Consider the following 13,367-nt stretch of genomic DNA (forward strand, 5'->3'; position numbering starts at 1 on the left):
ATAGTGTCACCCTGACTTCTATTACTTTTTTCCCTTTTATCATTTCTGTCTTTAAGTTCTTAAATTTTAAAGTTTAATAAACTTTTAGCTTAACTAACTTATATGTTACCAGGTTCATAAACTTCTGGCTTGCTTACTTTTATCTTACCGGTTTTATCTTTTTTTTTTTTAATTAAACCTTTTATTTCTTAACCACTTTTAACATTACTCTTCTTGCTCCCTTTCTATTTAATAACAGCAGGAAGTACATTGCAGGCAGTGACCATCTGGACAAACCCCAATAAGACTATTCCCCAAATTGTCTCTCTGCTATGGGCCAGGTCTCAAGGGTGTGCCTAATAATTCCCAGATCCACAATTCAGCCATGACATGAGGACTGTACTCAGCCAGATGATTCTCAATAAGTCCTGCTCCTTTGTGAAGAACCTGATAGGAATGCCCATACCACCTCCTGACCACCCAGATCTGCTATACTTTGGCCCAGCAAACAGGGCCTGCCCATCTCAGGTCAAGCTTTCCAACTGGCAGCTAGGCCCTATTACCACTTAAGCTAGAAAGAGCTAGTGGCTCCTTCCCCCAGGTGTGTTAATTTACAATCTTGTGAACTTTATTGTATATCACCAATGACAGAGACAGCTACCTCCAGAGCTCTAAATCTCAATCATGACTGCAGAATTCTCCAGGGCTTTGCCTACAGGTAATTCTTTCAAGTTTCCAACTTTCATTGAATATGTACTGTGTGCCAGGAACTGTGATAGATATCAGAAATAAAAAGTCCAATAAGACATGGATTCAATCCTCAATGAATTATGATCAATTTGGGCAGTAAGACAACAGTTACGATACAGTGGGCTATGTGCTGTTGAGATTTATTGAGAGAACAGAGAGGACGTGCATCTGAATCAGCAAAAGCCTCCTGGAGAGGGTGAAGGGGGTAGTCCCTCAGAAACACACATCCCTGTGGACTGCTCAGCCCCTTCCCACTGTCCTGGTGCCGACAGAACCACACACAGGTCCTCGTGGACTCAATGAAAGCTGAGTGAATGAAGGTCCCAGGCATAGAGGAGCCCTTCTTTCTGTAGAGATCCCCATGGTGAGGAACAGAAGGACATAGAGAGGAGAGGAGAATGAGCAATGACCTTTATAACCCTGTCCTCCCACTCCCTCCACACACCCCCCAGTCCATCCAGGCACTGCCCCCAATCACTACCACCACTTCCAGAGTTAGTCTTGTATCCAGGTAGCCAGGAGGACATGACATACCAGGTGTAGCTCAGCCCTTCCTGGGGATCAGACAGGGCTGGGGTAGGGACCATGCTGGAGCAGGGCCCACATACCAGCCACACTGTTCTCTCAGGGCTGAACAGAGAGCTCAGGACTGAGCCCTACAGGCCAGGAGTCCAGGCAGCTCCTCCAAGCAATGGCACTACTGAGGGGAAAGGCGGTCTGGTTGGCTTCAGTGCAGGGACAAGAGAGTTCAGGAGGGGGACTTGGCTGAAGGGAAGTAGAAATTGAGGCTTTAAAGGGCCTGAACAGGGTGGGGTTGGGGTGGAGAAAAGAGGGCAAATAAGGCCTTGGGGAGGGGAGTGGAGTGGAGTAAAAAGGAGAGAAAGAGAGGTGAGGGCTGGTGCTGGGGGGAGGGTGGAGGGTAGAGGGGTTCTCCAGGCAGCAGGCACAGGACTGGCTCCTCCTTCCACCTCCTTCCACCTCCTACATTTTTTTACTTGTTGCCCCACAGGGCTTGCTTCCCACAGATAGGGCGTGAGAGGAAGCGGCAGAAATCCTCTTCAGGCCCTGACGGTGGGAGAGAGAAGGTTTGCTGTCCTGTTGAAGAATCTAGTTAGACAACTCTCTCATTTAAAAATAATAATAATCTAATCCTAATTAGGGAGCCCTGGTGGTGCAGTGGTTAAGAGCTCAGCTGCTAACCAAAGGGTCAGCAGTTTGAATCCACCAGCAGCTTCTTGGAAACCCTATGCGGCAGTTCTACTTTCTCCTACAGGGTGGCTATGAGTCAGAATCGACTCAATGGCAACGGGTTTGGTTTTTTTGGTGTCCTAAGAGCTCCCACATATGGAGATCCTACACTAGTAGATGCTTTATATCCACCAGAGATTATAATACAGGATTACAAAATTCTCTAGGGTGCACTGAAAGATACATTCTACTATTGCCATTTATCAGAAGGGAAACTGAGGTACACAGAGATTAAATACCTTCCAACTGCTCACCAAGCTAGTCAGTGGACAGGGCTAGAATTCAATCTGGCTCTCTCTACCCCCAGTCCTGGGCTCCTTCGGCTGCACCCCACCCCTTCCCCCACAGGAGGACATCTCACTTCCAGCAGAACAAACTTTCTCCTTTTGCAGAGGAAGGTTCCTGGCTCATGTCCACCTTCCCAGTGTTTGCTCACAGAATCAGGCCTGAGCAGGACAAAGGAACTCAGAACATGCCTGTGCAGCCTACAAGAAAGGTCAGGATCTCACGGAATGACTCAGCAATCTGCATTAAGTTTGACTGGGGAAGCTGGACTAGCAATGCCCTGCAGGGCCAGGCCCTAATTATTCCACTTGCAGGAGGAAGTCCAAGCTTCTCAGCCTAATAACTGAGCACCATCTCATTCTGCCCCAACTTACTTCACCTCAAGCTAAGGGGACCATGATGTATGACACTAACTTTTTAAAGAATTCTAAGACATCTGGACCTTCCTAAACCCAGTGAGACAGAGCCCTAGCACACTGCAGGCTCCAGTCCCTAGCCGACATTCATAGTCATCTTAACTCTTGTATCGTCCCCAAGGTGCTCAGCTTGGCCCCAAACCATAAGTTGTTGAGAACTAGCCAAGAAAGCAGATCTTATGATGGGAAGGGGTAAAGGAACAAGATCTCTAGACTAAAACCACAGTTGGGTGACTGCCTCAAATTCTCAACTCTGTAATCAAATAGATTGGGTTGCTTTCAAAGCAACACATGGAGGATGATTGGTGGTGAGGTGTGGTCTAGGCTGTGTTCCCCTAGGGCCCAGTATGCACCACATGCCCCACATACCTGCTGCAGCCATAGTTATCCAACCACACTGAGCTCAGAGGGTGGGCTCCAGGGCAGGGCCATCTTTGCAGGCCCCACTGTGCCTGACCCACTGCCTCATCCACAGGAGATCATCAGTGAACATGAGTTGAATGTACTGACCCATCTCAGAGATGGAAACCTTAGACAACGGGGAAGCAGAAAGGGCAGAAGAGTGAAGGGAAGGACACTGTCACACCATAGAACATTTCAAGATAAAATCTTTCACAGGGGCACCCACATAAATACTCAACCACAGCACCTCTGCAGACCTGGGAACTTCAGAATTTGCCCACAATGTGGACTGGATTGGTGCAAAGCCTTCTGGAGGTGAAGTATAAATACTGTCTGTATCTATGGAACTTACTAACAATCCTACCTTGTCCCAGTCCTACTGCTGCCAGCTACATACACACTCCTCAAGTTCTGCTTCATCCATACTTTGTTGGGCTGTGAAACTCAGAAAGGAAAAGGGCCTGAGCTTTCCTTTTCAGCACAGAAGAAGGAGAGCCACGGGCTACTGCCCATAGAAGCTGACAGGCAGCCCAACACAGCCTCTACTGGTTCTGTGACCTTCAGCCAACTCCTTACGCGCTTCAACCTCAGTTTCCTCATCTGTAAAATGGGGGTAATAAGTCTATCTACCTTGTAGTAATGTTGTGAAGATGAAATCTGGCACAGTATATGTAAAATGCTTAGCACAGGTCCTGGCATAAAGCCAATGCCCCATAAATGCTAGTTATTTTTAATTTTAGCTCCAAAACTAGGAAGGTATCATGGAAAAGGGAGAAGGAAAAAAAACATCAAAGAGGAAGGGGTATCATGAGCATCACCTCAAAGCGGGTCATGAAGTCCTTCAGGTTTGGGAATGCATCCAGGCACTTAGGCTCAAAGATACAGTTCTGGTCGAGGACATCATAAGCAAGGAAGTCCACAAAGGTGATCTGCAGAAAGCCAAGGATGAGTGGGTGAGAACTCCATCATCTGGGAGGAATGACAACCCTGTGTCTCCATCTCTTCCCCCCTTTACCTTGTCCCCTGCAAACCATGGCCGCTGCCCAAGGAACTGTGAGAAGAGCCTCATCTTGTCAGGGAGCCCCTCCAAGTACTGAGGCTTCAGCTTCTCCTGGGGCAGAAAACAGCTGTCACCACCCTCAGACCCTGCTCCCTGAGCAGAGAGCCAGCTTCCCACTGCTGCCATGACCCAGTTGGCCACGGGAGAGCCACCACCCTCCCTGGACTGCCCCTGGGCCGTGCCCAGGCTTCCATTTAATCAACCAGCATTTATTAGACTTCTGCTATGTATCAGGAAACCTGGTGGCGCAGTGGTTAAGAGCTCAGCTGTTAACCAACAGGTTGGCTGTTCAAATCCACCAGCTGCTCCTCAGAAGCCCTATTGGGCAGTTCTATGCTGTCCTATAGTGTCACTGTGAGTCAAAATCGACTCGACAGCAACAGGTTTGGCTTTGGGTTTTTACTATGTATCAACCCCATCTGTCAGAGGCATGGGAAAGCCCAGAGGAAAATGACACTGACTGGAATCTATCACCACTGAGCACCATCAACCGGCCTGTTGGTCAGACCCAGGAGCGCTGTGAGCCTCTGGCCAAGCACCCAACTCAGATGTAAAGGAACAGGAACTACAAGAGCTCAGGGAAAGAAGTGGGAGTTCTAGCTTGTGGGGTGGCACAAGAATAGAGAGGACATTTGATTAGTTTCCTGAAAGATGAGAAGAATTTGAGATGCTGAAAGAATGGAGGAAGGGGAGGATATTTCTGCAGAAACAAAGACTCTGTGAATTGTGTGGCTAATAATCATTATATATGAGAATCCATTATATGTGAGTATCAAGGAAAAGTCACTGGGAAAACAAGTGAAGCATATCGTTTAGGAACTCAGTTTCCACAATGGAGAGCCTAGACATTATCCTAAAATTGCAGGGAATCGATTCAGGGTTTTCATTTGATGAGCTTTAGGGTTTCGAAGGTCACTCTAGCAGCAATATAGGGGACCCTTGGAGGATCCCTAGTTTTAAGGTGTTCAAATGGCAAAAAGGAGCATCAGAGTTGGGAATGCAAGGGTCCCGACTCCCAACCTAAACCCTGTCCTGGCCCAGCCCACCGAAAACTCACAAACTCAGGGTTGTAGCACATGCTGGTCAGCTCATTGCGAAACTCCATAACCTGGTTCTCCAGGATGTCCACGCGGATCTTCTCCTCTTCTGTCTCCCCACCTGCAGCCCACACATCGGACACTCACCCTCAGCATCCCATGCAGCCAAGCCCTGGAAATGGCCACCTGGCCTCCTGTGCCGCCACACCTGCCCCCAGCGCAACGCACACAGGTTGTGTTTGCGGGCAATGTAGCGCAGGGTGGCTTTGCTCTGGGTGATCTTGTGAGGCCCATCAATTAAGTAGGGCAGCTGCAACGGCAACCAGGTAGGTCTGTTGTACCACCAGGCTCCCCAACACCCCCATCCCCTGTGAAAGGGCAGACTGGGGCCTGGCACACTGAGGCCCTGGCCCATAAAAAAAAAAAAAAAATAGGCACTAAATAAATGTATGTACAGTGCATGCGTGATCTGGAACAGGGAACACCACGGAAAGGCAGTGAAGAGAACCAGGAATGAGAGGGGTGGAGCAGAAGGCACCTGGTCTTAAAACCTCCAGGCTGGGGGAAGGAGATGGAGGGACAGACACCTTTCACCTTCCTCCACACCCTGTACCTACACTGGGAAAGTCCAGGCCCAGCTTGAATTTCTCGTTCAGCCAATGGCTCATGTCATAGTCCGGAGCTGTGGTGGGAACAATGAAATAAAAACAAACCTCCTTGTAGTCCAACATTCTGTCCCCAGAAACCATGCCAAGAGTCATTGCAAGACCCCCAGAGACTCACAGATCTGGAGTCAGACAGAACCACTGAGTCTCACTCTCCCAGGATGAAGGCTTACAAAAGGCTTAGGCAAGAGGTAAGGGAGGGAGTTGATTTCAGTTAACGATAAGCAGTGGGGCAGCACTTTCCTCCCAGCATCCTGAGCTGGCAGGCCAGCTGCACAACCAAAGGGACCCAGGGAAGGGCAGACCCCAGATCCAACTGGTGGAGGCCCTGCAGAGGTGGGCAACAGGTGGCCAGGGCACAGGCTGCTTGTTACCAAATTAGCATTAGCTGGCAGAGAGGCCAACACAAGGGTGCCATTACTGTCCCCCATCGTGTATTTCTCCTCATAGTTTGAGTCTGTGTATTCCAGGAGCAGGCGGATGGCATGCGCCAGCTGGGAGAGACAGCACCGGGAAGGGGTCAGAGATGGAGGGATATTGATTGCCTGACTATTTCCCCTGCAGGTAAGGGGGCACCACTCACTCCTGAGAGCTACAGGCCAGAAAACCCCACCGAGCTCGCTCCTGACGTCTTTAGTATGCTCCTTCTCCACCCCATCTGGGCCTAAAGTACCCAGGCTGGGTGGGCCCAGACTGCAGGATGGGGCTTAGCTCCAGCAAAGCCCTGAAGAATAACCTTCCCAAGCTGCGCAGCACTTCCTTGCCACAGCACCCCCGTCCCACCTGACAGGCGGACCCCTTGCTCACCCCACAGAGGTCCCAGTAGCCCAAAGTCATGGGCATGGTGCACGTTTTCGCGGTCTCCGGGACCTGCTTCAAGTGAGCTGAGGTCTCACCTTATCAAGCCAGGGGGGTGCTGGGCGACCCTTGACGCTTGGCCCCGCCCCTTATCCCGCTGATTCCTTGCATTTCCCCACCCCCACCTCCTGAACCTGTCTCTCTCCCCGCCCGGTTTGCAGACAGCCGAGCCCCCCCTCCCGCCCCCACACACCCCCTTGAACTCTGGGCGCCGGGCCCTGATGGTGGGAAGGAGTAAATTCCGTTTTGGCCACCAGTCCTGAAGATTTGGGTAGCCGAGATTTGGACGCACAGAAGCTGAAGGCGCCTGGACCCCTGGACCCCTGAGTGGCTTCCTCTGCCCGCATTCAGACCTCTGCTAAGCCCAGGGGGAGACCGCGGTGCACCTGGGGAGAGGAGCCAGAAACACTAGAGGTGCAACTCTCCGCATCCCTTTCTTCAGCGCCTTGCTTAGCCTTCACTCCTAGGTACCGAGTTCCCAAGGACTCTGAAGCTCAGCCTGCTGGAGTTAGGCCAAAATGTGACTGCTCTACAATCAGAGAGTTGAAATCAGCACCTATCAAGACATACTAAATACTCCATAGACTGACAAAAGAACCAACAAATCTGTCTTGGAAGAAAACAAAAAACCAAACCAAACCCATTGCCATCAAGTCGGTTCCAACTCCCAGCAATCCTATAGGACAGAGTAGAACAGCGCCCATATGGTTTCCAAGGAGTGGCTGGTATATTAAAATTGCCAACCTTTTCGTTAGCAACTGAACTCTTAACCACTGCACCACCAGGGCTCTGTCTTGGAAGAAGTACAGCCAAAATGCTTCTTAGAAGCGAGGGTGGAGAGACTTTGTCCCATGTACTTTGGACATGTTATCAGGAGGGACCAATCCCTGGAGAATGACATGGTGCTTAGCAAATTAGAGAGTCATCAAAAAAGAGGAAGACCCTCAATGAGATGGATTGACATAGTGACAGCAACAATGGTCTCAAACATACAAACGTTGTAAGGATGGTTCAAGCCTGGGCAGTGTTTTGTTCTGTTGTTCATAGCGTTGTTATGAGTTAGAACCCACTGGATGGCACCTAACATCAGCAACAAGGAACAAGGACTCCTGGCCAATCAGAAAAACTCAATCCCTACACTAATCCTGCCTCTAACACAACAAGGACAACCCATTCCAAAATGGGATTATAACCACAGTCATAGATTTTAGGATTGAAAGCATATATTTTGGGGGGACACTATTCAGTCCATAACACTGGCATATACTAGGCAACATGATTAAGACAAGGAGATTGAAAATATATATAACATAACGTTTGTCAGTTCAACTTTTCAGGTATACAGTTGAGTGATACAAAACAGATTAATCATGTGTAACCATCCCCCAAATTCCAATCATCCCCAAATTTCCAAGGAAGTTGGCTATTAAAGGTTGAAGCAGGGTAGGAACTACAAGGGGTAGATTTATTTTTAAACATGGGACAATTTTTAGTGTGATTAAATACCCAGAAGTAGTAGAGAGGGAGAGAGGTGGAATGTAGGAGAAAGAGGAAATGCTTGCTCAGACAAGGTCTCTGAGGACACAGGAAAATGGGGGCCAGAGCACAGTGGACCCTTCAGAAGAAGAAGCCCAATTCTGCAGAAGGAGAAAGTGTAAGCAGTCAGATTCTCAAACCCAGAATCTAAAGGGGCCAAGAGGATCATGCAAATGGGTGAAATAGATCTGTGAAAATGAAGAGGACGTGAAGCACATACTGATGAAGATCAAAGACTACAGCTTTCAGTATAGATTACACCTTAACATAAAACCAAAAAAAACCCAAACCCAGTGCTGTCGAGTCGATTCTGACTCATAGCGATCCTATAGGACAGAGTAGAACTGCCCCATAGAGCTTCCAAGGAGTGCCTGGCAGATTTGAACCGCCAGCCCTTTGGTTAGGAGACATAGCACTTAACCACTGCGCCACCATGGTTTCCACCTTAACATAAAGAAAACAAAAATCCTTACAACTGGACCAATAAGCAACATCTTGAGAAATGGAGAAAAGTTTGAAGTTGTCAAGTATTTCATTTTACTTGGATCCACAGTCAACATTCATGGAAGCAGCAGTCAAGAAATTAAAAGACGCATTGCATTGGGCAAATCTGCCACAAAAGACCTCTTTGAAGTGTTGAAAAGCAAAGATGTCACTTTGAGGACTAAGGTGCACCTGACCCAAGCCATGGTTTTTTCAATTGCTTCACATGCATGCAAAAACTGGACAATGCATAAGGGAGACCAAAGAAGAATTGATGCATTTGAGGTATGGTGTTGGTGAAGAATGTTGAATACACCCTGGTGGCATAGTGGTTAAGTGCTACGGCTATTAACCAAAAGGTCGGCAGTTCGAATCTAGCAGGTGCTCCTTGGAAACTCTATGGGGCAGTTCTACTCTGTCCTACAAGGTCACTCTGAGTTGGAATTGACTTGACGACAATGGGGTTTTTGGTGCCAGAAGAATGAATAAACCTGTCTTAGAAGAAGTACAGCTAGAATGCCCCTTAGAAGCAAGGATGGCAAGACTTCATCTCACGTACTTTGGCATGTTATCACCAGGGACCAGTCCCTGGAGAAGGACATCATGCTTGGTAAAGTAGCGGGTCAGTAAAACAGAGGAAGACCTTCGATGAGATGAATTGACACAGTGGCTACAACAATGGGTTCAAACAAAGCAACGATTGTGGGGATGGTGCAGGACCCGGCTGCGTTTCGTTCTGTTGTACACAGGGTCTTTATGAGTTGGAACCCACTCAATGGCACCTAACAACAACAACAACGACAAGGTATTAGGGGGGTTTCTACAGGTGGTGCAAATGGTTAAGCACTCGGACTACTAATGAAAAGGTTTGTGGTTGGAACATACCCAAGACAGCCCTGGTGATTTGCTTCTGAAAGGCCACAGTTCGACTCTGCACAAACTCCATTGGTAACTAACAAGAAGTGAGTTTGGGAAAATGTGTCATATTCTTTATGGAGTATAAAAAGAGGGTGACTAAAAGTACTTATTTTATCTATGCTAAAATGCACATTGCTTTCTATATTCTAACATCTCTGCAATCAAAATGCCTTACAATCCATGGCACATTGTAGTTTACATGGTGGAATTCCTCTTATTTTTTGTCCATCAAATAACAGCGCATCCTACAATCAATGACATCTCAGATTTGAAAGAATAAAGTCTGTGCTTTTTTTCCCCTCTGTCTGGACGATAGCTTTTTACTTATAGTCTGTTTCTATGGAGCAAGCTCGCATATTCTGTTAATTTTTATTAGTGTCCCCAATAAACGTTTCTTTTACCTGTTGCTCATTAACGGTAAACATAGATTCAGGCATGGTATTCAAAGGAGGGTTAAATAGGTCCTTGCTATATCCGGGCATGGGGCATTCAGAGGCCCTGAGGGAGGAGTCATGGTTGAGGGCCCCCTAGGTGGGGCCAGTTATTTATTAACTAATCTAAAAAAAAATATCTAGAAGTGTTTAATATTTTCCCAACCATCATGGCTGTACCAGAACTCCAAAGGGACCGTACTGGGATGCTGATATGTAGATTTAGCATAGAATGAGAATCCGGAGCAGCCACTGGACCAAGTGTCCAATAGCACAGTGGTGTCAGGATGGTGGTCCAAGAAAGTGAAAGTGCTTGATGGGGTGGTTTTGATAACATGGGCCTTCTGTGAGGTGTCTCCAATCCACCTCTCCCCCACTCCAGGTGACTTAGCTGGCCTATCAGTGCTGTTCAAACTGAGTAAAGGGGATTTCCTTCACCGGGAAAAGGACTATAACACCTGTCCTGCTCTCTCACAAGGTGACCATGTGGGTCAAGTGACAATGAGATGTTGAGAAGGGTTACACCCAATGACAGTAGAAACAAAGAAAGCTATTGTTTAAATGATTACATTAAGAGTAAGAAGATGGAGTCTATGTTGAGAAGACAAACACAGATAATCCCAGGTCAGCTAATTCAGGGACATGACCTGGTTGTTTACATTTTATTTAAAACAAAACAAAACTGCTGTTGTCCCAAGTCTGTTGACTTAAAAGCAATAATTCTCAACCTTGTCTGCATGTCAGAATCACCTGGGGAACTTTTCATAAAAATACTGATGCGGGGCCGCATCACAGACTGATTATGTCAGCATCCGGAGCGTGGTGGCATCAGCATGTTTTCAAAGCTCCCAGATGGTTTTAGGGGATTCTCTTGTGGGCCAGGGTGGGGAGAGCTGCATTACAGCGCATGCTGCCTCCCTGACCAGTCGCCGGAATATCTGCACTTGGGGTTTCCTCAGAACATGTAAGTGTGAGCACCCTGCCTCCTAATAATCTCAAAGCCCAGCTGCAAGATGTCATATCCTAGCAGAGGGCTCCGCAGTCTGTCCATTCCTCTAGATTCTTAATGTTGTAGCCTTGGGTTAAAACAGAGGTGTAGAAAGAGGAGTCCAGACTTTTGGGTCCCTCACAAAATGGCTTTAACAGAAGAGAGCTTTAGCATTTTGATCCCTGGCTGCAGTGCCAGAGAACCTTGGGGAAGTCCCCTTTAGGACACTTGAGAGGCTCTGGTATCGCCTTGAAACAATGATTCCTGCTCATGGGAGGTAGGTGGAATTAGCAGCTGTGGGTATTGTCTATTTTTTTTTATGAAAGGGACTCAGAACCTGTGTGTCCCTTCCCAGGTTGTATATTACAGGTCAGTGACAAAGAGCCTGAAATGGTTTTAAGTGCCTCTTGCTGTTTTTCTGTTTTCATCAGAGAAGAGGCAGAAAGCTGTGGCTCAGAGACTAGGTAGAAGGAATGGAACCGGGACTGGCTGTCGCCTGTAGCCCTTTTTCCCTGTCCTGAGAAAAGCCATAGATGGCCAGGACACCTCTCTTCCATGTCAGCATTAGCCCAGGCTTTCCCACAGAGGCCTGGGTACAGGTACTAGGCTCCTCACACCCCTGTGAGCTGAGCCAACTCTAGGGCCTGGATCACCAGGTGATGGAGAGCTGCAGGTGCAGGCAGAGGGCAGGGTCAGCGTAGGCAGAGCCTAGGAATCAAGGGAGACAGGAAGCCCTGTGGCTGCGTGTGTTGCTTGGAGTCCTGTAATGTCCCTTACACTGTCATTAAGAGAATTCAAGTATGGCTTGGCCCAGGAAGGGGGAGACATTTCTAATTTAGGTGCATCATAAAACATCTCCCTAGAAAGAAGTTCAAGAATTAGTGCTGGGACACGTTCATTTCGTTTCCCCAGGTGGATGTGATTCACTATAATGCACTGTCTCCTTTGAAATCCTACAGGAGATGTTTCTTTAAGGGGCCACGACCAAGAACAGGGGTACTTCTCCAAGTCACTAGTACCTTCTTTTTGTTTTTTTCTTTAACAGCTTTTTTGAGATACAAATCCCATACTATAGAGTTATCCACTGAAAGCGTGCAATTGAATGGCTTTTAGTTTATTGACAGAGTTTGCAACCATCATCACAATCAATTTTAGAATGTCCTAGTGAAGGTACTAGATTGACGCTCCTATAGAAATTAAAACAAAAATTTTATTGAAGCAATAATTTAATTTTGCAAAATGGAGAAACACGTGGCATTCAAACGGACTACAACACGTGTTCTGCTTTGCAAGGAGAGCAGTGTGGGTATATAACAGGCAGAATAAACCAAGGCAAATGGTTTTCACAACAAAGAGGTTCCAGGGGAAGGAAAGAGAAATTTACTAGGAGTTGTTAGACTACAAACTTTGTTAACATCGATTTCTAACCTAACACAAAATCTTTTCTTCTTGATACAAATTGACTAAGGCAATATTTCTAAAGTCAGGTGTATAAAAAGTTTTTTCATGTTTTCGGTGAAAGTTTACATAACAAATTATGTTTCCATTTAACAAATTTTATACAACTTGTACTGTAACATTGATTACATTTTTTGAAACTGTCAACATTCTCAATTTTTTCCGTTTTTTGTTCTCTTTCCATTAATCTAGCTTCCTTGCCCCTTCTTGGAAACCCTCGTGGAGCAGTCGTTAAGAGATATGGCTGCTAACCAAAAGGTCGGCAGTTCAAATCCACCAGGTGCTCCTTGGAAACCCTATGGGGCAGTTCTACTCTGTCCTTTAGGGTCGCTATGAGGTGGAATCAACTCGAGGGCAACACGTTGCCCCTCCTTAGCTTCTCGTCTTTGTTTTATGGTAAATGTTGATTGGTTTCATATGGTTGATTAATTTAAGGGAGCACAGTATTCACAGGTGGTAGTGTTTATTTTATAAGTCATCTGTCGCTTAGGTGAAATTTTACAGAGCAGATTAGTTTCTATCAACAATTTATACCCAGATTGTTTTGTGACATTGGGTCCAACCCCCGAGATGTGTTAACACTCTCTCATTGCACACCCCAACTCCCGTTTCCATCTGTCCATTTTTCGTGCCTTCCCCTCACTGCTTTCGGGCATGTCTTGCCCTTTTGGTCCCCTATACATGACTGAACTAAGAAGCACATTCCTCACGTGTGTTATTGTTCGTTTTAAAGGACTGTCTAATCTTTGGCTGAAGGGTAAACTTCGGGAGTGGTTTCAGTTCTGAGTTAAAAGGACATCTCAGGGCCATAGTCTCGGGGGTTCTTCCAGTCTCTGTCTTTTTTTGTGAATTT

At 47.0% G+C, this 13,367-nt stretch overlaps 1 protein-coding gene across 1 annotated transcript; it reads right to left on the reverse strand.

Annotated features, from left to right (window-relative positions):
* Positions 1-1,710: 1,710 nt before the first annotated feature.
* LOC126071407 (glutathione S-transferase Mu 1-like) lies at positions 1,711-6,685 on the reverse strand. Its single transcript, XM_049875578.1, has 8 exons — positions 6,650-6,685; positions 6,264-6,336; positions 5,795-5,859; positions 5,406-5,487; positions 5,198-5,298; positions 4,096-4,191; positions 3,899-4,009; positions 1,711-1,794 (listed from the first exon to the last, which is right to left on the reverse strand). Exons 1-8 carry the CDS (start codon positions 6,683-6,685, stop codon positions 1,711-1,713), a joined length of 648 nt encoding a protein of 215 aa, XP_049731535.1.
* Positions 6,686-13,367: the final 6,682 nt, after the last annotated feature.

The sequence above is a fragment of the Elephas maximus genome, chromosome 3 (assembly GCF_024166365.1).
Source record: "Elephas maximus indicus isolate mEleMax1 chromosome 3, mEleMax1 primary haplotype, whole genome shotgun sequence".
Lineage (NCBI taxonomy): Eukaryota > Metazoa > Chordata > Mammalia > Proboscidea > Elephantidae > Elephas > Elephas maximus.